This window comes from Columba livia, chromosome 3 (genome assembly GCF_036013475.1).
Source record: "Columba livia isolate bColLiv1 breed racing homer chromosome 3, bColLiv1.pat.W.v2, whole genome shotgun sequence".
NCBI lineage: Eukaryota > Metazoa > Chordata > Aves > Columbiformes > Columbidae > Columba > Columba livia.
Window position 1 is genome coordinate 77315926 of NC_088604.1, and position 26193 is coordinate 77342118.

At 40.1% G+C, this 26193-nt stretch overlaps 1 protein-coding gene across 5 annotated transcripts; it reads left to right on the forward strand.

Moving 5' to 3' along the window:
* Nucleotides 1–1155: 1155 nt before the first annotated feature.
* On the forward strand, nt 1156–25432 carry TSNAX (translin associated factor X). 5 transcript variants are annotated; one of them, XM_065057755.1, is made up of 6 exons: nt 1159–1307; nt 3630–3737; nt 6770–6884; nt 8577–8707; nt 21849–21976; nt 23599–25432. In XM_065057755.1, exons 1-6 carry the CDS (start codon nt 1292–1294, stop codon nt 23971–23973), a joined length of 873 nt encoding a protein of 290 aa, XP_064913827.1. In that variant the 5' UTR covers nt 1159–1291; the 3' UTR covers nt 23974–25432. The 5 variants fall into 5 exon arrangements, with proteins under 5 accessions (XP_064913826.1, XP_064913827.1, XP_021151843.2 ...); XM_021296168.2 differs by lacking the exon at nt 1159–1307 and adding an exon at nt 2021–2460; XM_065057757.1 differs by lacking the exon at nt 1159–1307 and adding an exon at nt 2530–3398.
* The last annotated feature ends 761 nt before the right edge of the window (nt 25433–26193 follow it).

A 26193-nucleotide genomic window follows, 5' to 3' on the forward strand; every position in this document is an offset into this window, starting at 1 on the left:
CGGGGCCCTGTGGGCCTGGGCACTATGGGCAGCAACACAGCACTTGGTGCTGGCGGCTCCAGGCTGCCGAGTGCCCGATTCGCCTCGCATGGAAGGGAAGCACGCCGGTCCTCATGTGGCCGGGGAGAGAGGGCAGTAAGGGGAGTGAGGGGGAGGCGATGTGGCAGACACTCTGCGGGTATGGGCTGAGAAGAGGCAATGAGCCAGCACTGTGCCCTTGTGGCCAGGAAGGCCAATGGAATCCTGGGGTGTATTAGAAGGGGGGTAGTTAGTAGGTCGAGAGAGGTTCTCCTGCCCCTCTACTCCGCCCTGGTGAGACCACACCTGGAATATTGTGTCCAGTTCTGGGCCCCTCAGTTCAAGAAGGACAGGGAACTGCTGGAGAGGGTCCAGCGTAGGGCAACGAAGATGATGAAGGGAGTGGAGCACCTCCCTTATGAGGAAAGGCTGAGGGAGCTGGGTCTCTTTAGCATGGAGAAGAGGAGACTGAGGGGTGACCTCATTCATGTTTATAAATATGTAAAGAGTGAGTGTCACAAGGATGGAGCCAGGCTCTTCTCGGTGACAAACAACGATAGGACAAGGGGTAATGGGTTCAGACTGGAACACAAGAGATTCCGCTTAAATTTGAGAAGAAACTTCTTCTCAGTGTGGGTGACAGAGCACTGGAACAGGCTGCCCAGGGGGGTTGTGGAGTGTCTTTCTCTGGAGACATTCAAAACCCGCCTGGATGCCTTTTTGTGTAACCTCATCTAGGTGTTCCTGCTCCAGCCGGGTTTTGGACTAGATGATCTTTCGAGGTCCCTCCCAATCCCTGACATTCTGTGATTCTGTGTGATGGGACCAACGCCGCCGCCCCTTTCCCCCGCTCAGCTGGCCGGGCAGGTAACACCGGGTCTGGCGCACCGGCCGCAGCCACCGTCCCCGACACAATACTACATGTCCCGTCGTGCCGCGGGCGTGGGGGGCCTCACGGCGAGGCCGCAGGCTAGCTGCCCGAGGATCGCCTGCTCGGAAAGCAGCTCGGCCCTCGGCTTTACCCCGATTTCGCGGGCAACAAGGCCCGATATCATCCTCCGCGGCGCCATAGCTTCGCACCACTCCTGCCTTTTCGCGGGCGACGGGCCAGCGCACTCCGCCTGCGTGGCGTCTTGCTGTCAGGCACCCGCGCGGGCGTCCTGCTGTGGTTCCCGTAGGGCGGGGGCGCCAGGCGGCGTGGCGGGCCCTAGCAGCGCGCGGGGCGGAAGCAGGTTGCCGGGGGCACGCGGCCTGGCTCGGCGGCGGCACCGGGATGAGCGGGAAGGAAGGTGACGGCGGCGGCGCGCGTGCCTCTCCCTCTTCCCTCCCGCGCTGCCGGCGGCGGCTGGAGCCGGCGGCTGCGCCCCCCGCCGGGGCGAGGCGAGCTCTGCGGCCCCCTGACGGTCGGCGCCGCCGCCACCCGTACCGCAGGGGTGTGGGCCGGCGCCTCCGGGCTGTGCGGCCCGTACGCCGCCTGCCGCCGCCGAGGGGCGGTCCAGCCGCAGCCGGCGGCTGTGTGGGCCCGCGGGGCCGGTTCAGGCCCCTGAGCCGACAGGAGAGCAGGCTGAGGGGCCAGAGCAGGGGGAGGCCCTGCAGCTGGGAGAGGGTGGGGGTGTGAGGCCCTGCCCTCAGCTAGGGGTCCCCTTCAGCTGTGTCACTAAACTGCCCGTACACCAGGATAGACCACGGCTTCAGAGGCGTTATCGCCCTCCCATTTGGGCTTTACAGAGGTGTCTGTGAGGGTAGCTTTGGAAATCTTCATCCTTGGTGGTAAAAAAGCGATTTTTACAGGCCAAAAGCTGAGCGTGCCTTAGGCCTCTAAAGTGCTTGTAGCAGTGACTGACTTAATAAGGCAGCGCTTGCTTTGCGGCGTGTGTGTTTGTTTGGCCTGGGTGGTCACACAGATCTGCTTTCAGCTAGAAAGTAGGCTCTGCAACGAGGAAGCTTGTCTTTTTTATTTTTTTCTTTTCTTTTTTTTTTTTTTTTTTTTTTTTTTAATTAAGGCTAAGTTACTGTTATCCCAGTCTGTGGTTTTCTGATATTCAAGTTGCTGGTTATTTGGTGGAACTTCTCACCCTGTTTCTCTCTTCCCCCTCCCCATTTCAGGAGAGCCTGTTTTTTCCTGTAGTGCATTATGAAGTTTCCAACTTTTGGAACACTGCAGAGAGCTTAATCCTCTGCACTATTTCAGGGGTTGTGTTTGCAGTGTTCTCAGCTGCTACAGGAAAAACAAAACCCTGAACTCATGTCCTAACAGAAAAGAAGGAAAAAATTATTTTCAATTTCCTCTTTTAGAAAGTAACCATGCCCACTTCTGGTTTTGGTTTGGGATAATAAACAATCACATTGAAACATGTTAAAATCCAGTGCTCTTCTGTAACTTTTAAGTAGCTTCCTTTTGTTCTTTTAAGGAAATTGAGAGAACTCCACATATTCAAAAAGGTATGCTTGTATTGAACAGTTTGCCAAATTTTGGCTTCTGTTAGGGACACAAAGCATACAGCTACCACAAAAAGGAGGGAGTGAGAGGAAGAAATGATTGAAATGAGAATGACACAAAGAGTCAGTCCTAGGTGAAGGAAGGATGAAAGGAAGAAACATAAGGGTAACAGAGCACTGGAACAGGCTGCCCAGGGAGGTGTTGGAGTCTCCTTCTCTGGAGACATTCAAAACCCGCCTGGACACATTCCTGTGTAGCCTCATCTAGGTGTTCCTGCTCTGGCAGGGGGATTGGACTAGATGATCTCTTGAGGTCTCTTCCAATCCCTAACATTCTGTGATTACAAAGTGCAAGTTGGTAGTAAAACACAATCCAAAAGAGATGCATTCTGGGTGAGGGTTTGAAAAGAAAGGCTAAGGATAAGGCGTATAAGGCCAGTTGAACTGAACAGCTATATCGAGGTGAAAAGAAAATGGTTAATAGGCGGAATGCAAGGACCAAAGATAAACTTGTGTATGTGGATAATGGTAGTCTACTTAAACTATACCTTGCTGCTTTTTTTGATTACTGAAGACCCATGTCATAAATAATTACAGTAATGAAAAACATACAGTTTGAATTACTCCTGTCAAGCTGAATATTTAAAATAATTTCAAAAAAAATGAGGAGAAAAAATAATCCTGTAGGCCCTTGCTGACACAAGTATTGCTCTGCAGCTGTTTCCTTACAGCAGGAGTAGGAGTAGTTACATTTATACAGTCCTAAAATTACATTAATTCCTTTGAAGGCAACTGTGAGGCTGATGTGGCCACCGGGGAAAAGGAATTTGACAGCCCTGCCTTAGAGAAAGGAAACATAAAAGGGTGTGAAGACCTTACCCAAAAAAAAAAAAAAGAGAAAAAGAGACTTGGGATCCTACCATAATCATCCATTGAGACTGGTAGGGTTTTTTTTCCTAATTTTCACTAGGAATGTAGTGGAAAAAGTAGCATGCTAATATGAAGATGATGTCAGTTGGTAATAAGGTTCATCCAGTTGCCTTATTATATTCTGTAAAATGTGGCTACAGTCAGGAATGCTCTGAAGACAGCATTCTGATGCTGCTTATGTGCTGGCAAAGCTACTTTATTTTTAAATATTTATCTTTTTTCTGTGTATCTTCTATTAATAGGATCGGGTGGGTTCAGAAAACGAAAGCATGACAATTTTCCACATGGTCAAAGAAGAGAGGAAAAAGAGAATGTTAATCCATCTTCAGCTTTGATGATGTCTTTTAAATGTAAGTAAGCATTTGGAATGCCAGATTATACAAACAGGTCGTGTAGAAATTTCTAGGAAATTACTAATATGTAGTGATGAAATAATCCAATTTTCTCTGAGGGATAAACTGGAAACTAGTTGGATTCATGCTTAATACATTTAGAGCTTGTTGTTTGGCTTTTTGTGCAATAAAGTCCTGAGAGTGGGGTGTCACATAGTTCTGCCTGACTCATGACATGCTCTGTTTTTTATTCTACCTCCTGCTCCCCCTCCTCACCCTGCTTGTGCTGAACTTGATGCAAAGCAAACTGCATAAGTGTACAGCCAGACAAAGGGTGACTGGGCCCTTTGATGGCAGAAAACTGTAAGATCTGCAGAGGTGTAAAGCAACATCTGAGCCATAGGGACAAGAATAGGTGATGGCTACTTTTGGGGGTGTTGAGAAGGCACTAAACTGTTGATTTCAGCTCTGGTGCATAGATGACTAAGTTACTTAAATGTAAATCTGGGTGCATTGATTTGTGAGTTGATAGATGTTTATACATGGACTTTTAAAAACTAAGTGTTTAGCTAACTAATATAGACGTGTATGTAGACATTTCAGTTTGAATGCCTTTTTAAAATTAGTCTGTATTTCAGTTTCTTTGCATAAGCAAGCTTAAACTTCCCTCCAACCAAATTGTTTTCATAGGATTTTGCACAAACCCAGATTTAAACTCCAGTAAATTTAGTTGAACTTTCTTATTAGACAAACTCTTTATTATTAGACAAACAAGGCAAAGTTGACCTTCAGAAGCAAAAAGCCTTGAAAGAAGAAGGAAGGAGATGTGATGCAGGGAATGGATTAATTGTTGGTGTAAAATTTTCCCTGTCCCTCTTATTTTTTATGAAACTAAGGAGGGTGAAGAAGTCAGAGCTGAATGGCTGCTGTGAATGGCCACTTCAATATCATATAACTTCCTTGCTTTCTTTGAAACAGATATTTCTTTTTTTTTTTTTTTCTGTGTAAACTTTGACTCCTGAACTTTTATATTCAGTAACATACATGCACTTGTATTTGAATGGAATAGTGTAACTGTACTTTCAACTTTAATTTTTTACCTGCGTATTAATTTATCATAAGGTTGCCATTAATTCAAATTGAAAACGAAACCAAGTCAGCAGAACTTGGTTAATTTCAGAAAGGATGCAAGGGATACAGTTTATTGAGCTTTTCAGATATCCACTTTGTATATTGCACTAGTGCTTATAAGCCCCAGATGAAGACATTAGTGGTCTTTGTCTCTGCATCAGGCACAAGTGTTAAGAAAAGGTATGCTCCAGATGGCTTATGACTGAGAAAGCTGTGTAAGGTGAACAAGGGTGGTGCACTATTTCTGTGTATGTTGCCTGAATCTAAACAACATAATGTCTAAAATGAAATAGTTATACACATTTTGCTCTTTTTCATCTCTTTGGAAAAAATGTCATACTTGAGTTGATGTAGTTATCTGTTGGCACCAAAGATTTCTGCAAAATTAATAGGAAAATGTCTTCTATAATAATGATTAATCAAAAAACAAGGAGTATTCAGTTACACCTTTTTTTTTTTCTTTTTTTTTTTTTTTGCTTAATACTTCTTAAATATGAGAGCTCTCTGATACAGAGAATGGATAGCATCTTTGTTTGTAAGATTAAGATTTATTAAGTGTGATTTTTAATGTTCTGATTCTGCACAACCAAAATCAATAGAGTCTGAGTCTTTGCTTTCAGTGATAGATTAGACATTCAAGTGGAGTGTGTCAAGGAAAGGGCTGTGTGGTCTCAGTGTTTTAGTCTGGAGAATCCCCCAAGTTCTAACCCTTTGCAATTTTAGGCAACAGTACAGTAGGTTTTCTTGCATCCTTTTAAGCTAGAGATTACTGTATTCGTTTACTTCAGGTCCAAACCACTTCTCAGTAATCACTAACAGGTTTAAAATCTAACATAAAAGTCTCAAAGCCACAACTGTCCAGAAGAGAATGGTGTCATTGCTAATATTGTAGATCTTCAGAATAGTGAATTGCCTGGTAGATGACACTGGTAAATGTGTCATATATGGCATCCTATGAAGAGAAGTAGCAGTCACCCACCCTCAAATTCCTGTCATGGTGATCTGAGGGAAGATTTCTTCTTGATCATAACTCAGTCGTGGACTTGACTCAGAGTTTGGAAGAAACACACCAATCAGACATGATTAAAACATCAGTAGGAATATTTGTGACTTAGCTTTGAGTTTCAGAAGAAGGTTGGGGAGAACACAGCAAAATAAGAGGAACCCAGTTTTTATTAAGGCGATGAGAAATATAGTTCCTTTTGTAGCTTCATCTAAACTTTGCTTGCCAGCAAGCTGCTATGCTTTTCTAAAGGATATTCACTTGTCAGACCCTTTAAAAATGTAACCTCTTAGCTCATTTTCACTGTCTTCTCACACAGACACTTTAACACCTCAGACAATTATGAAAGAAATGTGTTGGATTTCTTATAAGTATCTGCTAATGGTTTATTTAGTGGAGCAGTGGTCTATGAAATGTTAATGGTATCTGTGAAACATTCATAATGTTCATAACCAGACAGACATCCTCTTGTCTCTGTGTTCATTGCAGTTAGGCAGAAAGCATTTACATCAGTAAGTCAGAAATCTTATTTTAAATAATTGATCTCGCTTTGTATTAGTGCTTCTAGTTCTTAGGGATATGAATATACTTGACTTTTGGCCAAGTCTAGTTGCGATGTGAAATGCAACCTTTCTTTTTACTAATTGGTGCATTTTTAACAGTGTATATGCCTTAGTCAAATGCCTTTTGTGTTTGGTTGGGGTTTTTTTGAAGACTGGGGAATTCTATTTATTAATGATTGTAGGGTTTTACTTTTTAATTTACCTTGCTGAACTTGGGTGAAATTTTAATTCAGCTTCCTGAACAGCAGTATTGAAGGCCCACAAGCAGCTTCTGTAGCACGGGCTCTCTGCTCTTGCCTCATGCTGTGTACATGTGATAACCATACTTGTTACTGTGATGATTGACTCTGCAGCGTTTCAGCTGGAGCTGGACACCAGGCATGATAAATATGAACGACTTGTGAAGCTCAGTCGTGATATCACTATCGAAAGCAAAAGGACAATATTTCTGCTCCACAGGTTTATCAGGTGAGTCACATTGAGCATGAAAGTGTTCGTAGAAACCTAGAAACTGCCTTGCAGTGTTCTCTGTGTTTGTATTTAATAGCTGCAATGTTCTGGTGGGAAGAATTTAATCAACTTCCAATAAACATTCTTTAGGATGGATGGGAGTTAATGAATGCACACTCCAGTTAGAGAATTGAAAGATGCTGGTTCAGGTCTCTCAGTTCATTTTATTGGCTTATTAAACAGGGTGAGAGTAGTAGAGTATAACAGCAGATGAGAGCTTTCCAGCTTTCAGCAAGCTTGGAGAGAAGAGCATGCACCCTTCCTTCAGGTTGGTTGCATCTGCAGTTACTTCCCCATTATTTTTTTTGCAGTCCCACTCAAGGTCATCCATGCAAAGAGGAGATGACCTAGGTTCTGCTTACTTCAATACATACTGCAACCTAAGAGGCTTTTGTGTGAGGTTCTGAGCTTCTAGATGTGTTGTCTTCTCATAGGCCTTCAAACAATCTTTGGAAGCCACAAAAAAAAATAGCAGAATAACAGGAAAATGTGAAACTCTGCATAGACTGTTGTATAAAATGTTTGCTGAATGTATCGAACATTGATCTTCTGCGATACATTTTTAACAGCTCTCCCTGTTCCTTTTCCTAAATTTATTTTTTGTTATCTATCAATGCAGTTCTGCTGTAGTAGTATTTATAGTTAACTATTTATAGTTACCATGCAGTAACAGTTATAAATAGGTATTATGAAGTTGCATTTTTTTTAACTTGGTCTTATTCTGCGAAGAGGCGTTGAGATAACTCTAGTCAATGCTACAGCCTTGACTGTAAATAGCTACTCCCACTGCAGGGGCTAGATAGCTGGGAACTGGTAGAGGAAAGAATAACAAAAACCTCCTCTTTACTCCAAATTTTAGATTCCTGTTTTGTAAGACATTCCTGGGTTTGTGAGACTGGAAGCTTTCCATGCTGTGTTTTTGTTTCCCTCTCCTTTGCTTTTAGCTATGATATTATTGTGGCTTTACTTTCAGAAAACTGCTTATAAATGCTTTCTCAAGATCACTTTCTCAGTAGTTCTTTAAATAGACTGTAAACTAATATACCATATAGATTATTTGGGGGTGGGGGAGGGGAAGTTTAAAGGAAATTAGCTTAACTAAACTCTAAATGCCAAGTATATATTGTGGTTGTGAATCAGGTATTTCAGGTGTTCCAAAATAGCATAGGCCATAATTACTTCCTAAAAAAAAATCGTATGTAGAATCATAGAATCATGAATTGGATTTTGCAATACTGTAATGTGTTGCAAAATATTTTGTGTGTTGTTTGTTTTTTTTTTTTTTTTTAAGAGGTTGAGGGACTTCTGCAAATACTGCTACTTTTCCAGAATATGTATATATTTAAGCCTTTGCCTGTGTTTCTTGTTATTCTTACTTAAGTGATAATTAAAACTCTAGTCTGGAATAAATATCATGCTACCAAAACTATATTGGGCTGATTGATTATTTTCATTGTAAGAATCTACAGAATTTCAGAATCTGCAATAAGTATAAATGAACGTTAAACTGCTTCTCATTCAGATATCGGTTTTGCTATGTCCTGAAGTTCTGGAAAATGTATTAGTTAGTAAAAGAAAATATGTTATCTTTTTTAGCTATTTACTCATGCTTTGAAAGCTGTTCTTTGAGTTTCTGTTTTATGATTGCAGTGCTCCCAATGGGGAAGAAATACTAAATGAATCTGAAGTCAAGTTAGATGCTGTCCGACGGAAGATTAAGCAAGTTGCACAAGAACTGATTGGAGAAGACATGTATCAGTTCCACAGGGCTATATCTCCAGGTAAATTGTTTTTAAATAGGGAAAGTACGCTATTTTGCAGTAAGCTCAGTTTCTCTTTACATAGCAATGGTTCCTCTTCATGCCGCAGGTCTGAATTTAGCACATTTCTATGGTTATAAATGAGAACTCAGATTAATCTTTGCCATTAGCAAAGTTAGCTCTGGTACTAGAGAGGCTATTGCCCTACAGTGTTCTGTCTGTGCTACAAGCATTAAATCAGTTGATATCTGTTTCAGTCACAGCTTTTTCTGCTCATCTCTGTAAGCTGCAGTCTTTACTAACATCCTTGAGATGCTGAGTCCCAGTGCTTTTGTGACTCTTGCTGCCAAATCGTATTTCTTTGCTGAAACTTTGCTGACAGTCTGAATCTTACCTAAAATTGTTATGCCTTGTTTGTGACAACATATAAGTAAAATATGTATCTGCTTCTTCGACATCTTGGTCATGGTATACAAGTGTCTCAGGTTTATCAGTCTTGTTTTAAACATATTGCAATCCTGTATATCTTTCCTTATTCAGGAAGTTATTCTTATTCTTCAGCTGATTTGCTAAACTGGCAGTAAGTACATCTGTGTGGTTTACAAGACAAATAGTGCACGGGTTAACTTGTACTTATGTCTTACACAAACTTAAATTTGTTAAGGTGAGCCAGCTCATAAGTGAAAGCCCAGTTTGGCACTTCTGAAGGAGCTTGCCATTCTAGTCTTCAATGGCTCTACTTAAGTTCCATAAGTCCTCTTACGTGTGGTGCGTTGGGCTGTTCAAATTAAATGTAAGTAGTTATTCTTAGAAGGACAATTTAGGATTTGTGTGCATCTTGCTGCTATTTATAGCTCAGTACTGTAATGAAGCAATGGAAAGAAAGAGAATTCAAAACTCCAGCACTATGGATGACCTCAAACTGTCAACAATACTAGTCCAAGTATATTATGAGTATCTTGAAATGCTGAAAGTTGTGTTTGGATTATCATTTTAAGTAGTGCTTATAAAGCTGAAAATTGAAAATCCTTGCATTCGGTTTTATGAACAAAAATTTTGGAAGCTTCATTGAGACTTGTAAACCCTGTCTGAATAACCCCTGAAGGTTGTAGTCCCATATGAGTCATATAATGCAATCTATAGAACAACGACACTTGTGGTCTGCTACCTCATGAATCTTTGAGACCTCATGATACAAGCTGTCAGCTTTGCCGTGTGAGCAAAGTTATTGTGGGGTGACCAGTTACTCTGCATCAGCTGCTTCAGCTCAATTGTCTGTTTTCTTAGTATGTGGCTTTGTGTGGGCAAGTTCAAAGAGGCATACCTGCATTTATTTTTACTAAGGGGCAGCTTGCCTGGAATTAGCTTGCATTTCTCTCAGATGTGATAGAGTATGCCTGCATAGCAGATATATGGAAAGAAACTTATCACACTGTAATGTCTGTGTGTACCCATATCGTATAAAGTGAGTGATGAAACCTGCTGCTAGGTTTCTAGTTCCAGATTCTCTCCTCTGAGGAAAAAAAAAAAAAAAAACAAAAAAAAAACCCACACATTTCCCAATCTGAAAAGTTAGATTTTGATTTTTTTTTTAATTTTTTTTTTTTTTTAACATCAAAGATATGTAAACTTAAGCTAGCCATAGAAACCTGAAATTAAATAAATTAATGAAAAAAATTATGTTCGGGTTTGCTTTGTGTCTTTGGTAAATACTCATACACAGTCAGTAACACTTATTCTCCTGCATAACTTGTTAGAGATATCTGTTAATATCAAAATGGACCTGAATAAACTCTTTAGGAAACAACTGAAAATATACTATTAGAAACAATTCAGCATTTCTAAAATTTTTCCCCAGTGTTTTAGATCTCAGCCTCTTAAAATGACTTAAGATGTATTTGTCCATTGTGGAGCAGACCAAATTACTATAGATCTCTAGCAGCAGAAGTTATGGGCCTGCTGCATGTGTATGATGACTCAATGCCTCCACAGCTACATAATGAATAGAATAGAGCAGAATAGAATATTTCATTTGGAAGGCACCTACAATGATCATCTAGTCCAACTGCCTGACCACTACAGGGTTGACCAAGGTAAAGCATGTTATTAAGGGCATTGTCCAAATGCCTCTTCAACACTGACTGGCTTGGGGCATCCACCACCTCTCTAGGAAGCCTGTTACAGTGTTATTTTCCGTCTCAGTAAAGAAATGGCTCTGAATGTCCAATCTAAACCTCCCCCAGTGCAGCTTTGAACCATTCCCATGCATCCTATCACTGGGTACCAGGGAGAATAGCTCAGTACCTCCTTCTCCACATCCACTCATGAAACTGTAGAGAGCAATGAGGTCACCCCTCAGCCTCCTTTTCACCAAACTAGACAAGCCCGAAGTCCTCAGCCGTTCCTCACAGGACATTCCTTCCAGCCCTTTTCACCAGCTTTGTTTCCCTCCTCTGGATGCATTCAAGGACCTTCACACCCTTCTTGAACTGTGGGGCCCAGAAATGCACACAGTTACATACACAACAGCACATCCCTAACACTTGCATGAGACTTCAGTGAGATGTCATAAAGAATTTTCTTACTACAGTCTTAAGACAACTGAAGAGAATTAATCTTACGGACCTCTCTAGATAAAAAGGAAGGATGACAAAGAGGTATTAATACACTAAATAATAAAACCCTTGTGGTTTTGTGGACAGACCTAAAAGGTAAGAAATACGCAGCCCCACGTTGCATTTCTACAGTTAGAACTAGGAATGGCTCTACTTTTAACTTTTTCCTGTGTTCAGGTGACACCAGTGAGTGGCAAGTCAGTGGAATCTCATCAGCTGCATAATACTGCTCAGCCCTGAGATCTCCTCATTGTTTCTGTAATTAGGTAGTTCTTGCCTCATTAAGAAGACTGTATATAAAATCTGACTGAAATATGTTGCCTTCATTCCATTTCTGTAGGTCATCCACAGCATCTACTTAAATTCTGGCTCTTCTGTATGATGTTTCTCTGTGAGGGGAGTTTGTGCCAGCTGGTATTCATTGAGCCTGTTTTGTGAGGGTGCATGTTAGAACGTACCTGTCACTGGGAAGACAGGGAATACGTTTAGGCATTGTTTAAATGAACTCATGTGTATAACAAGTATGAAGTGTAAACTTTTAGCCAGAAGTTTATTCTTACCTTGTTCGTTAAATTCTCCACTCCCCAGTTAGTCATTGGGATGGCAAAAAGAAGAAATATGCTTAAAGACTTGTAGATCTTGATTGTGCTGAAGCTAGGTTAAGGAGGTGTCAGAGATGTGAAGATGCTTGATGTCAGAATTGTGAAGCTACAATAGAAAACCTAGAGACATGAAGAATGAGGGGACAGTTAGACGAAGAGAAACTGTAAGAGGGAGTGCTTTATTTCCCCTACCCCCCACTGTTTATGAAGAACTGTAGTTGGGATGGAAGCAGTGATAAGGGTTAAGAATGTTGCTTTTAGTTTTGTTTTTAAGTCTAGTGTTCTTTAATTGTTCCTTCGCTTTCTTTTTTTTCCAGTGCAAAAATCTTGTGTGCCTTCTTGAAACTAAATTTAGCTAGGAACAGTGCTAAATTTTTTGTCTTTATGTATTTCCTAGAGCTGTAAGTCTTGACCTTCCTTTTACCTAGTTTTCAATTTTGATTTTGTATTTTGAAGAAATTCTGGAGAACTAGTTAAAAAGGCTTTTCTGAACAAAAATGTAGCCATTAACTGTTTTTTTTTCTTCAAAAAAGAATAAAGAAACGCCTATGTCCCATATCTCAAAAGCAGCATGTCCAATTAACCTCAAACTTCCTAAAAATATTCTCCTTTGTCTTGAAACCAAACATGAAACATCCTCCTGTTCCCCACCCTACCTCTCACAGAAAGAGTAAAAGGGATTGAAACTGGGTTGATAATGGAAACCATCATAGCAGCCCTAACTGGGGAATCATGACTGTCTGTATAAAAAAGCTGCCTAATACGTTTTATTCAGTATAATAGCTGTTAGCCTATAAATAGAAGAGTACTATGAGTATAATGCTTGGGAATATTGTTTGCCACTTGTAATTGTTAAATGCTTTTTTTGGGGTTACTCCAAGCAGTTGTTCTTTTGACTTGAAGATAAAACAATTCTGGCAGAGCACTAAAGGAGTTTCATGCTTTCCCTCATTAAGAATAGTGCTAATGGCACGCAGGACATTTCCCCAAAGGACACTTGCATGAGCTCAAGCACTGAGTATAGCACTAATTGAACAACAACAAACTGATGTCTGTTTTCTACACATTTCTTAACAGTACAGATTGTCCCAGGGGATGATTAAACAAGCAAACAAAGAGATACTGAAATAATGAAGTCTTTTTTTAATGTAGAGCTCTTCATTTGTTATGTTAGAATGTTCTGCTTTGTTGATATTTTTAAAGCTTTAATATTTGTAATATAGAATTCCTGCTTCTTTGCCCCACTTAGCAGTGTATACCTTATATATCCTGTGAGGAAATGTGTACTGTTGCTTTAAAATAGTTGTGAGACGCTGAGCAAGGAAAGGACTGAAAAAGATTGTATGAATTTATGAAGGAGAGGAAGAACGTTTTCAGGGTTTTATCTATGTATATATGTGTGTTTGGGTATATAACTCTAAAATACCAAGGAAAATATCAATAGTATACAGAAAAGACCCATACCTGCCTTAAGAACAAGAAGGAGACTGCTCTGCAATGTGTTAGGATTCATGGAATTTTTCTAAGCTTGCTCTAAATCTATGCTGCATAAATGCAAAAATTGTGTAATGCAGAAGGAAACTAAGAGTTGCTTGATAGGTTGGCATTGGGTGGGATTGAATGGACTAACATGATTTTGTTAAATTAAATCATAGCTCCTTACAGTGAGGTCATTAGATTCTGCTAGGACCAACTATAGATGTGGTATTATCATCACAGCTGATAGCCATGCTTAAGACAAAATATGGAATGAGGAGCCCATAATTCTTCTGGAGCTTCCTCAGTAGCGTGGTGCAGAGTGCTGAGAGTAGATGCAACTTCAGCATTGCTGGCTGACCTTTCTGTTTGCTGTGCGCCTGTGGGAGCAGCAGTGGTGAGTGGAGTGATGGGCACTGAGAAGCTCATTAGCTCTTTATCATGTCTGCACTTGCCCTCAATAGGATTAGATGATGAGGCTGTAAAATGTCAGCACCTTGTTGAAACTATCGCTCTGTGACTGCTTCTGCTGATGATGACGTGGGAAATTCTGTGTAAAAGTTCAGTGTTGAGGCACTCTAACACATCATTTATCTTGTGCAGGCACTGCTTGTGTTCTGAGAGAATGATATAATGGAGCTTATTTCTGTGTCCTGCCTTACACCATTTGGAGTCACATTAAATGTGTAATCATACTGCAACAAACTGCACTGCTGGATTGGACCAAGCCAGTGAAGTCTGTGTGGGTGAAAAGAAAATATTTTAATTGTGCTAGAATGCTGGTTTTTAATGGCAGTATGTAGGACCAACAGACATGGTGCTCTAAGAAGTGTTGTGGAGATGAGTGAGGCCCATCCAAGCAGGCCAAATTTAGGTTACATTGGGGTTTTTTGGTGTTGTATGAAGGGTTCAGATTAGAACATTAAATAGTTCCTTTAGTTTATGATTTCTGTCTTACTTGCTTTTTCATTCTTTCATTCTTTTTCACTTGTAACATGGAAAGAATATCTCATACTCGAGCTGTGCTAGCTGCCTTTGTATTTATAAATACCTGTGTATTTCTGGAATAATACCAAGGCAAAGAACTATACTGCCCATCAGGAACAGCAGAAATAGGACTGTTTTCTTCTTAAGAAAGTGTGAAAACTGTAATAAAAATAAGTGACATTTAATCATAGGTTGGTGATACAAAGGAAAAGCTTTTTACCGCATGAGGAAGGTATCATGAATTGTAAATGTCTCACCCAGGAAAAAACTTGAATACACCTAAAACTTGAAAGGAAAGCGGTCCGTGAAGGAAGCAATCAGGTTTCTGCAAGATGGTGAGAAAACATAGTAACACAGGAACAGGATGTAACTGAAGAATTCAAGTTCATCTCTCTGCTGTTGTGGGTGAGAGGTAAAATGCCAGAAATGGAAACAAAGTTTCCTGATTATACCGGGAAAATTGACGGAATTTGCAGTGAATAAGCTAATATTTATCAGATCTAATTTTGTTAATTTTTTTGTTTCTCTATTTTTGTTACTTTCTCTGTTTCTCTGGTGTTCTTCCATCACCAAGTATGCCAACAAACTTTGTGAAACTGATTTTCTTCACCATGCAGGTTGTTTATTTGAAATTCAATACCTTCAGCTTGTTGAATTTTAGTGCCTTTTGGCTATTTCTGGTTCATGCCTTTTAACAAGGGTTAAATTCAGCAGGAGCTGTTGAGGGCGGCGTAAGTCCATAAGAGAAGCCCTATACAATACAGTCTTATAAAAATGTGTGCTGTGGATCCTCCAAACGAGAATTGTCCTTTCCTAGTTCTTACTTAAGACCTAACTGTCCTAAAGTCCTGCAGTACTATTATGGTAAATACTGCAGTTATATGAGAATCTGGAACTGCTAATGTTATTTGTCTCTCAATTCAATTTCATAGCTAGCAAATGGAGGAGACCTTGTGTTCTGGCTCAGGAATTTTTTTTCAACCCTGCAGCTGTTAAGATCAGTCATTCACAGACCAGATCTCTCCAGCCATTACAGGAACCAAGTGCAGGTGGAACATGAGAGGAGACCCGGAGAAATCTATGAACTTTTTTTGTTTGTTTAAAATCACACAGGAGAATGTGTCATAGAGGAACTCCATTGCAGGAAACAACTAGTATAGTGCATTGTGGTTAGAGTTTTGTTTTTCAGTCATATGGTGAGAAATAGGGGTTGCTGGGTGGCGATGTACCTTTTTACTGTCTCATCAGATCTATATTTATGAGGATAAAGGGCCATTACTGATACTTCAGATGTGCTGGTGAGTTGGGGCTGTTGCATGGAAACATCATCATCTTGAGGAGAACTTTGGGGTTTGAACTGAAGAAGCTGTGTTGTGTTGGGTGCTCTTCCTTCTTTGACCATTGAGCATCCAGGCTAAGTCAGAGATTTCTTTCTTTGGTATCTTGAACACTTGCCCTCAAGGTTGTTAGTAGTGTAAAATTTGCCATCTAACTGAATTACTTTAAAAACTTTGTATCAATTATCACGGCAATCGGAGGTAGTCAGAGAGATCAGGAAGGCTACTTTTCACAGGACTAGGTGCTTTGTTTGTTTGTTTGTTTTTTAAGAACTGGTGTAGAACATTGGCTGCCACAAAAAACCCCAAAACACAGCACCCCTCAGAACAAAAAAATTGGCTACAAAAGTAACTGTGGTACATCCTCTTCAAGTAGGAGCAAAATGAAAGCTTGTGAATTTCTCATCCACAATAAGCCATCTACAAAAAAAAAAAACTCTAGCGTTTGTCATATGTACATGTGTTTCTAATAACAATAACAAAAAGGCTCAATTAAACTCATCTCTGCAATGAGAGATTAAAATATTCTTTGCAGTTCTCTGCAGGGGTTTTGTGCCTCTTGGGGGAAATGATTTAACTCTCACAGGCACCCATGCCTATTAAATAGGTAACCTGTCTTTGTTTCTGTAGTTATTGGGAACCGTTGACTTCATGATCACTATCAGTAAAGCAGTTGGATTGCTTCACAGCCTTGGTTTTAGTTTAATTATTTAAGTTTTTATCATTTGTGTGTGGAAAGGGACCTGTGAATCTAAGCAATCATTGCCAAGTCTGCAGAGAACTTAAATGGAAAAGACTGAGGCATGAATTCTCAGTTTCATCTGAAGAGGATGCTGACTCTAAAGCAAAATTATTTTATATCTGTATTAATACTTTTTATTGCTTGCACTTGTTTTAGTTGATGCACCTGATTAATTATTTGCTTATTTGACCAGTTCTCCCTTTCATTGATCAATATGCCTGTAGAAGTGGGTTCTTGAAGTCTACCATCCTTCCTATATTCTGCCGAGCTTAGTAGTAAGGGCTTTCTCAGTTTGGGATTTCCATAAGAATATGAATGCTTTTTCTGGGTTTGTGGTGTTTCTTGGGTTTGTGGTGTGTGCGGGTTTTTGTTTGTTTTTAATCAGAGTGTAACTTGCAAGCCTAAAACATGATAAGATAGAGCTGTGGCTGTGCTGTTCTGATTTTGCAGTGAATTTGCAAGTGGGTAGATTGACATAACCTGCCCTGTACTTAATGTGGCCCACCCTTCATGTAGTGGTCCTGGAAGAAACTTGCTGCGTATATTTTTCTACCGTCTTTCTAGTGGCTGCTGTTGGCCTGTGATTCCTGCTGCACAGTTTAGGGCAAGAGCTGGGGATGAGAACACAGGTTGTCATCTGCTTGTGTCCTACCCATCAGCACAGGCTGCTCTGTGGACAAAAAGATGCAGTGCAAGAGGAAAGGAAGAGGACTAAGGGATAGGAGGAAAAAGAGTTTGAGAAGAAATAGGGAGAGAAGCAGCTTATTTGAGAAGATGGTGGGTACCGTTAGCGTTGCTAACCTTAAGAGCTAGAGACACGAAATCCATTTTAACCCATTTTTTAACTGTTGAACAGATATTTGAAGGAGGAAATGGCAAAAACAAAATTTTAGGAAGATACTTTCATATCTTATTTGATCTGTCATTCTGAGTTAAAACTTCTATGCATGCATGCATGCATGTATGTCTCGGGTGGAATTAGATTTTGTTTACCCTAACCTGACTCCTGAAATTAAGGAACTTCTATTAATTACTAATTTTTTAAGTAGAACTATCTTTTCCTACCACTTACACATTCATTTCACTCTTGGATTGAGTGCTTGAATTACCTGTTTTTTCGAGCAAGCCTGATTTCTTATAAGTTTCTTAGAGAAACTGCTTAACAGTTCTTTCTCAGAACTTGCGTATGTCGATAGGATAGATGTCTTGAATATCAGCTGAGACAGCTGGCAAAAAAAATGCACAAACTTTCAGCATAAAATCTCCTCCTTTATAGCTAATACATGCTCAGAAGTTATCTCAGAATAACTTTCTAGTTCTCACGTGGAAAATAAATTTTCAAAATACAGAAGGAAGCTGTTATACTGGGTCACTGTAACTTGTCACTAGTACAAGCTATTTATATAGAGTAAATGTAATAAAATATCAAAATACTTAAACATTTTGTTACCTTACATCTATAATTTTAAGAAGTGCTAGTAGAAGTAATGCAATGCTTTTAATTGGGTATTTTGGTCTGCATACTAAAAAAAAAAATACATAAAAGGCAGTCTTACAAACTGTTCCATTACTGGCAGCTCAATCCATAAATAAGCCAATTTTGGAATACATCCAAAACAAGAACATAAGGGGAAAGGTATTGTTGGATGTTGTAGTGAAATGGGATGGAGTTTTTCACCTTGGGGATTATTTGCTGGAAATAGCGGATGTCCTACCATTAAGCTAAAACATAACATGTTTAAACATCCTTCTACCTGCACGTGGAAACACCTTATTTCAAGGTCTTGGGTCATTGAAGTGTCATGTTGTGGCTACTTCGGGAAGAAGGACTTTAAAAGGAAAGAAAAAAAAAGTCAAATAGGCATATTTTTTGCAAAGTAGTTGTAACCAGGATTTTTTACCGGTTTGTTTGTAATGGTATCAACTTTAAATGAGCTTTTGTAAGGCTTACTTCTAAATAGTGATAGATAGATAGATTCCCTAACTGTGAAAAGGTGACGCTAGATGACAAACCAGACTGTATGTGTAACATTCACATGGTGGTGTTAAACAGAAGGAGTGAGGAGAAGAGTGGAACATGTCAGCTAGGGTGGAATGGTGGGAGGAAGCAAAAATGCATGTGTGTGTCTATACATACATATAAGTATGTCTATAAAAAACAAACAAGCATAAAAATAAATGAACAGTGGAGCCAAACACTTATCCTGGAAGAGGACAAAGTGTATGTGGAGAAGTAGTAAAGTGGACTGAGCTGAAACTGGAAGTTATGATTGATTGAGAAAGCTGTTTACCAAAAAGTTTGAGGGCTGATTTGATCTGAGAACTTGGGAAAATGACAAGATGATTCTTCATATGTGATAGTCTTTTCTTCGGATAGCAGAGAGACAGTCTCACAGATGTTGTCATGTTGAGTGCTGCTGTATCTGGTGGCTCACAGCTTATCCACAGAAAAAGCCAAAGTTTGTAATGAATTACATCAGAGGGTAAGGAAGGAAAAGAATGGGTGATGAAATCTACCTCTCTGCAACTTCTGAAGTTATTTATCTTAGAAGATCCTGAGTAGCTTTTATCTAGTATTCTTCCATTGCTTGTGCCTGGCATGCTTTACCTGAATGTAGTTGATTAAATTATTGTATTTAATTGGCCTTGCAGTTCCCTGTGTGTGTTCTGGTTTGTGAACAACAGTACTGAATGTGGCTTTGGTTGCTGGATGTTTATTCTGCTTTTCCCAGTGCTGCTGTACAGAAGCATAAAGAGTGCAGGCTGAATTGCCTTTCTGAGTGGCCTCCACTCACCTCGTAAATACATATTCAAAAGGAAAAAATGCAGGTCACTCATCCCATTTTTGTGATTGCAATGTGGAAAATTGCCTACAATTGAATTTTCCCTTGAAGTTACCTCTATTTTTTCTGGGATATTGCTACCCTCATCTGTTATTTAAATTCATGTTCTCTTTGATTTAGACTTCCTTTAATCCAGATGAGGTCTGAATTTGCTGCTTCCTCCGTATCTCTGTAGGCTGAGGTTCTGGCCCTGTGGAGGTCAGTTGAGGATTTAAAGATTATTTTAACAGAACCAGGATTCTACTTCTGATACCCTTGGTCACCTCCACATTTTCTCACTTTGCTCAGTGGAAAAAATACTGTCTAATCCTGGCCCTCTTGCAGCGTGATATGGCACTGTCACCTCTTTGCTTCTCTTGAAATGAAACCATCCTTTTAAAATGGTTCAGTATGGCTCTGCTGGAGCCATCCCTGCGACGTTGCAGTCGGTTCCTTTAACATCCTCCTTTGGTGCTTTCTCTGTCCATAGCTCAGATGCGTTGGTTTTTGTCTGCAAAAATTTCAGTATAGTCCTACCGTGGATGTTTGTTCCAGGTTTGTTTTTTTGTGTGTGTGTTGGTTTTTTTTTTCTACCAAGAGTGTCAGCTTCAGCTTTTGGCTTATGAACTTTTCCCACATGCTTTCCCAAATCTGCTCTCTGCACGTAAGGAAAAACTGATAGAAGCTGCAAAATCGCTGTCTGAACATTCAAGCTCTTTTTTAGATCTCACTTTTGCTGTAATGCATACAGAAAATCACCGTGTGCTAAGCAGGTAGTGAGAGGTAATTGTGGCAGGTGGCTGCAGATGGCATACAAATTTACGTTTATTATCTCATCTTTTATTTCCTTGTGAGCACACCAACTCCTTATTCCCTTACATGCCTTGATTTTAGAACATAAGTTCTTTCAGACAGAGCTCTTGTTCAGTTGGACATCACAGCCCTGTCTGGTTGATTTTTTTTTTTGGTCTTAATTTGTAATAAAATAACAGATGCTTTATCCTGAACATGAGTTTCACCTAACCTGCATGTTTGAAGGAACCTTTTCACTAACTCTCACAAAATAGAGAAGCGAGAAATTCAGTTTTAAATGAGCATCTACTGTTGCTGGTAAGATAAACCAAGCAAACTTAGTTTTCTTTATATGTGTTTTTTTGATAGGTGAGCTACCTCCCTTGGTTTTGATTTATTTGCAGTCTGTTTCTCTGCATTGTGTCTTGTGTCTTTGTCAACGTGTAGAATAGTAATCTGCACTCCAGTCATACAAATGTTGTATTTTAAAAGCTCCATTATCATAGAATCACATAATAGTTTGGCTTGGAAGGGACCTTGAAAGATCACCTAGTCCAACCTCCTGCAATGTGCAGGGGCGTCTTCAACTAGATCAGGTTGCTCAGAGCCCCGTCCAGCCTGGCCTTAAATGTCTCCAGGCATGGGGCATCCACAGCTTCCCTGGACAACCTGTTCCAGTGCCTCACCACCCTCATTGTAAAAATGTCTTTCTTATATATAGTCTAAATCTTACCTCCATTAATTTAAAACCATGACCCTTAGTCTTATCGCTACAGGCCCTACTAAAAAGTCTGTTCCCATCTTTCTTATAGGCCCCCTTTAGGTACTGAAAGACCTCAACAAGGTCTCCCTGGAGCCTTCTCCAGGCTGAACAACCCCAAATCTCTCAGCCTGTCCTCACAGCAGAGGTATTCCATCCGTCTCATTATCTTTGTGGCCTCCTGTGGCCCCTCTCCAACAGGTCCATGTCTTTCCGGTGCTGAGGGCTCCAGAGCTGGATGCAGGACTCAGGTGGGGTCTCACCAGAGCAGAGGAGAGGGGCAGAATCACCTCCCTGGACCTTCTGGCCGTGTTGCTTTTGCTGCAGCCCAGGATACAATTGGCCTTCTGGGCTGCAAGCACACATTGCTGGATCATGTCCAATCTTTCATCCACAGGTACACTCAAGTCATTCTCCGCAGGGCTGCTCTCAACCCATTCAACCCCCAGCCTGTGTTGATACTGGGGGTTGCCCTGACCCAGGCGCAGGACCTTGCACTTTGCTTTGTTGAACCTCATGAGGTTCACACAGGCCCACTTCTCAAGCTTGTCCAGGTCCCTCTGGATGACATCCTGTCCCTCAGGTATGTCAACTGCATCACTCAGCTTGGTGTCATCCACAAACTTGCAGAGGGTGCACTCAATCCCAATATCTGTGTCATTGATGAAGATATTAAACAGTACTGGTCCCAAAGTGAACCCATGAGGGATGTTATGAGGAGCTGCTGTTTGGTATGTTTCTGAGAGTAACTTTATGCTGATACTACAAAAGGTTCTGAATAAAAAGCGCAGTTGGAGTAAAAACTTGAAAATGTTTATTTGCTATGTTCTTGATCTGGTTTCTGTACTTGAGAAGCATGCTATATTAAATGGTGTTTCAATGCTATTTCTGGGTTATCTTAGTTTTCACTTTTTGCTAGTAACTTTAAAATAGTCTCACTTAAAAGATTTCTTAAAAGAAATAATTGTGAGCATGGCTCATTGCTGGAAAGTTCAAATCATTAGCTTAATTCTTCTGCTATTTTTGCAGGGCTTCAAGAGTATGTTGAGGCAGTCTCATTTCAGTATTTTATCAAAACACGATCTTTGATTAGTGTTGAAGAGATCAACAAACAACTAATATTTACAGCAGAAGACAGAGAAGAAACAACAAACATGGTAAAAGTTTTTCATTTCTTATGTGACAAACATCTTTCTGGGATGGAAATGCAATGAGTAGGCTTAGTCACATTTTTAGCATCTGATTAAATAAGGCCAGTTAGTGGAATGGTATTAGATATATGTCTGGGCTTTGACTCACTGGTTCAAAACATGCTTTTTATTCTGACAAGTAGTAAACTAAATCTGTGGGATACAAGTTTATAAATTTCACATCCTTTTTATTCAGAGCAAACTGAACTCCTGGTAAGGGCAAAGATCGAGGGCAGTGAAATACTAGCAAACAAATGTGGATGAGGGATTTTTGATGGCTGGGACTGCCTGTAAGTCCTATTGGTGTATAGTGATGTAGCAAAAGTTGGGAGAGACAAATGAATTCAAAGCAGGATGAACTCCATGAATTAAATCTTGCTGAACAGGAGGCATGGTATTCAGCTTCTGTTAAAATGCATTGCCTGTGTCTTAGCTTGACCATTTTTACTTTCCTGGAGTCAATCATGATGCCTCCCCTCAGAGGACGAGTTTGTGTCCCATCACACCTTAGCCCTTATACCGTATCTGCTGTTTCTTGACTTGCTCTTACTCCTATCCTTTTTCGCATAGGGACAAACTATTGCCACTGACGACAGTAAACTGGGCACAGTTTGATTGTTTACAGGGGACAAAAGACAATTTTGTAGTAATATACATAAACGCACATGCAGAGCATATGCTACTCCTTTAGATGAATTACCAAGTCTGTTTCTGTTGAAGAGATTCTGCTGTAAAGCACTTTTTATTACTTCTTCATTCTCTTGCTAAGATATTTGCAAAGAAGCCAAGCTTTTAGCGTAAGTTCATTTGTTCTTCCCAGGGCAAATTGTGCCATTGTGGCACACTTGTTTTAACAAATTGTGAAGTTGATAACCCCTGCATAAATGACCACATTTGTGAATTTGGGTGGCTAGCATATTATGGGAACAACAGAACAGAAAGAAACCTGTGTTCTCTCCCAAGGTAACCAGTATTTTGGCAAGAAAAAGTATTGAATACTTGGATATAGGAGCAAACCTGTAACTTTGTGATGAGTTTTCTTCAACAAGTATTTGGCCATTTTAATGAGTTCAGTTGATATAAAATGGATCTGAGAACAATACTTAGCAGCTTCTTCTAGAAGATACGTTTCGAAATTCAAGATGCTGTTACAAAATGTGATTTGTTTTCATAATGCAGACTCTTTTTAATTCTTGTTTGCTTTGGTAGCTTTGGACAGACTGTTTAAATTTAAATCTATTAGTCTGAGATCTGTCAGCCAAAAAAACCCCACCCACAACTGCAACTAAATGTTGGTACAAAGGCGTGATAATTCTGTTTGCAAATAGTGATAGTAGAAGCGGGGTATGTTTTCATGCTTGCTAGAATGGAAATCACATCTTGAGTGGAAATGATGCTTTCATACCTTCTAGTATTCTGGAAGGAGATTAGTACTTCTGATATCAGACTGTGTGGAAGTGCTGTGCAATTCAATTTTCCGGAGTGTTTTTAATTACCAGTTATGTTACATAAGTTAATGTATGTTTGAACCATTATAGACTGTTTTTTTGTAGTTTTCTGTGCTGGATTTTGTTCTGTTCCATCCTCAGACCTCCAATTCCCACGATAAACAACCACACACTTGCAGCCTGAAGGTGACGCCCGTAGATTACCTGCTGGGAGTGGCTGATCTGACTGGAGAGCTGATGCGGCTGTGCATCAGCAGTGTTGGAAATGGTGACATAGACACGCCTTTTGAACTGAGCCAGTTCTTACGTCAGATTTATGATGGTTTTACTTTCATTGGCAACACTGGACCTTACGAAGTATCTAAGAAGCTGTATACCTTGAAACAGAGTCTGGCAAAAGTAGAGAATGCCTGCTACACGTTAAAAGTACGGGGATCTGAAATCCCAAAGCACATGCTGGCTGATGTATTCTCTACCAAAACTGAATTGATTGACCAAGAAGAGGGTCTTTCTTGAGAAGACTGTTGCAACTCAGAAGGGAAGAGGACTTAGAGAAAGCGTTTTGTTATGGTTTGTGGGGTTTTGACCCTTCTCAAAGCTTTTTAGGTAGAGACATTTTTAGTTTTATCTATGAGAAGGTTGTTTGCAGCGGTAATTTGTAACCAAAAATACTTTTTATGATGTGCAAGAGAACAAATGTTTGACTGTGTCCCCTTGCTATGGAGTTTCCTGTATTGCTCCATTGTATCTTCTTTCAGAATGACCAAAATTTCCACTTCACTCTATGCTGGTGACTGTCAGTTGTGTGAGTCACCTCAAACTGTTGTGGTTGCTGTTATCAGTTTTCAGCAAGCACAGCAGTGGAAAAAAAAATTGTTAGGTACTGTTATTTAGCATTATCCACAGATTTCTGCTGCCCCCTGTTTTCTGAGTATTTGGGTTCTATACTCATGTCATACCTAAAACAATGCTCCTATATATTTGTAAGTTCATCCCTTGACTTGAAACTGAAGTGATCTCAAAGGTGCCATGCAACTTAAGTTTTGTCTGATTAATGCTTTTGTGCATGAAACTGAAGCTAAGTCAACTTTTCACTACTTGATAATGAAGCTAATTGCACCAGGTGAATAGTACTGCAGACTCATTGTTTTGGGGCTCCATTTAAATTGAGCTCTGTTCAAGTTAACACTGGGAGTTCGCAGTTTTGACTTGAGCTAGAAAATACACACACACACAAAAGAACGGTGGAGTGTATTGGTTTACATTTTCTGTGATACACTTTAATGCAGAATCTGACATATTTCTGTTTGTAGACAAAAGCACAGGACCTACCAAGTATGTTTAACATGAATAATTTGGTGTTAGGACAAGCAGTTTTTGGCCAAAACAAGTGCAGTGTGGTGTTGGAAGAGTGTTGTCTGTTGTTTGTGCTGCCCTGAGGACCTCCAGTGGGATTGAACTGGTATAAGTGAAAAAGGGCTAGCCAAGCTTTGAATATCTGTTTGCAGGAACTATATCATATGCATGTTCCTATGGAAAGGAAATTGCAAACAGAAAAAAGGCAGACATTCTGACTTCCATGTTTATCTTTGAGGTGGGTATGTCACTATTGGCAAAAAATCAGGGCTTTCTGCTGGTGTCTGAAGTTATGAAACTCTGATAATGTACATTATGCTAAAGGAAAACAGATAAAACAACATGATCTTTAGACTCCAGGAAGTAGGCCTCCCAACTGCAATTGAAAATACTGCATGTTTTTTATTTCCACTTCCATATGCTGTGATACTGCCAATATTTTTCCCATGAGCATGTCCTGAGTAGCTGGGATTATCTGATACATGGACAGGAATGGGCAAATACAGTTCTGTCACATTTTTCCGTTGTTTCCACAGAAAGCAATATGTGGTGGGTTGAAAAAGGAGTGGCTTTTTTCCTATTGTTTAATACTGTTTTTTACAATAAATTCTGAAAAGCAGTCACTGCCTGTACGTTGGTCCTTTTGCCTGTCAGTCCCAGCGGTAGATAATGGTGTGAGTTTCCCACTGTGCAGTACTTGACTTGGAAATTTCACTCTATTCCTAAATTCATACTTTGAGGGGCACTTTACAATCCTGAATCTCTTTTTTTTCCTCCCTAACTTTATTCTGTGAAGCCTAAAAACTAGTTAGAATACAAACTTCGTGTGATCATCTTGAATTTTAAAAATGCAAAGGATTCAGATGCCGAAACAAGTTTATCACTGGAATAAATCTGCAACCGTACCCACATTTTTACATATCTCCTTGTTTTCTCTCTGCTTTTTTTTTTTTTTCCTGAGGGGGGGGCAGGGAAAAAAAAGGAGAAGGATACTTGTTAATAAAGAATGGTTTGGTTTTCATTTTCTCCCAGAAACGTATGCATCTAGAATTTCAGTCGATGCAGGTAAGAGTATAGTGGGCACAGCTAAATTTACTGCAAGTAATTGCACGTTGAGTGTATGTGTATGAAGTGAAAGCAGATAATTACTGGAGATATTGTGTAATATTAAGCAGAGGTTTACCTCTTGTCCCAGCAGCTATCAGGTGGAATTTAAAAAATGGCTCGGTTTGAAAAGGGATGAGATGAACTCCACTATATGGTGGTGCTTGGCCAAGTGACGTTCTGCCTCTGAGCCATGGGGCGAGCACACAGTGGCCACAGCTTCAGTCAAACTGCTGCTGCTTTGGTACAGGCATTCATTATTTTAAAATTACAGCT

Coding starts and splice junctions, on each gene's coding strand:
- TSNAX (XM_065057754.1), top strand. Junction 6,885..8,576: donor CTGCTCCACAGGTTTATCAG/GTGAGTCACATT, acceptor TTATGATTGCAG/TGCTCCCAATGGGGAAGAAA. Junction 8,708..21,020: donor CCACAGGGCTATATCTCCAG/GTAAATTGTTTT, acceptor CCTCTCCAACAG/GTCCATGTCTTTCCGGTGCT.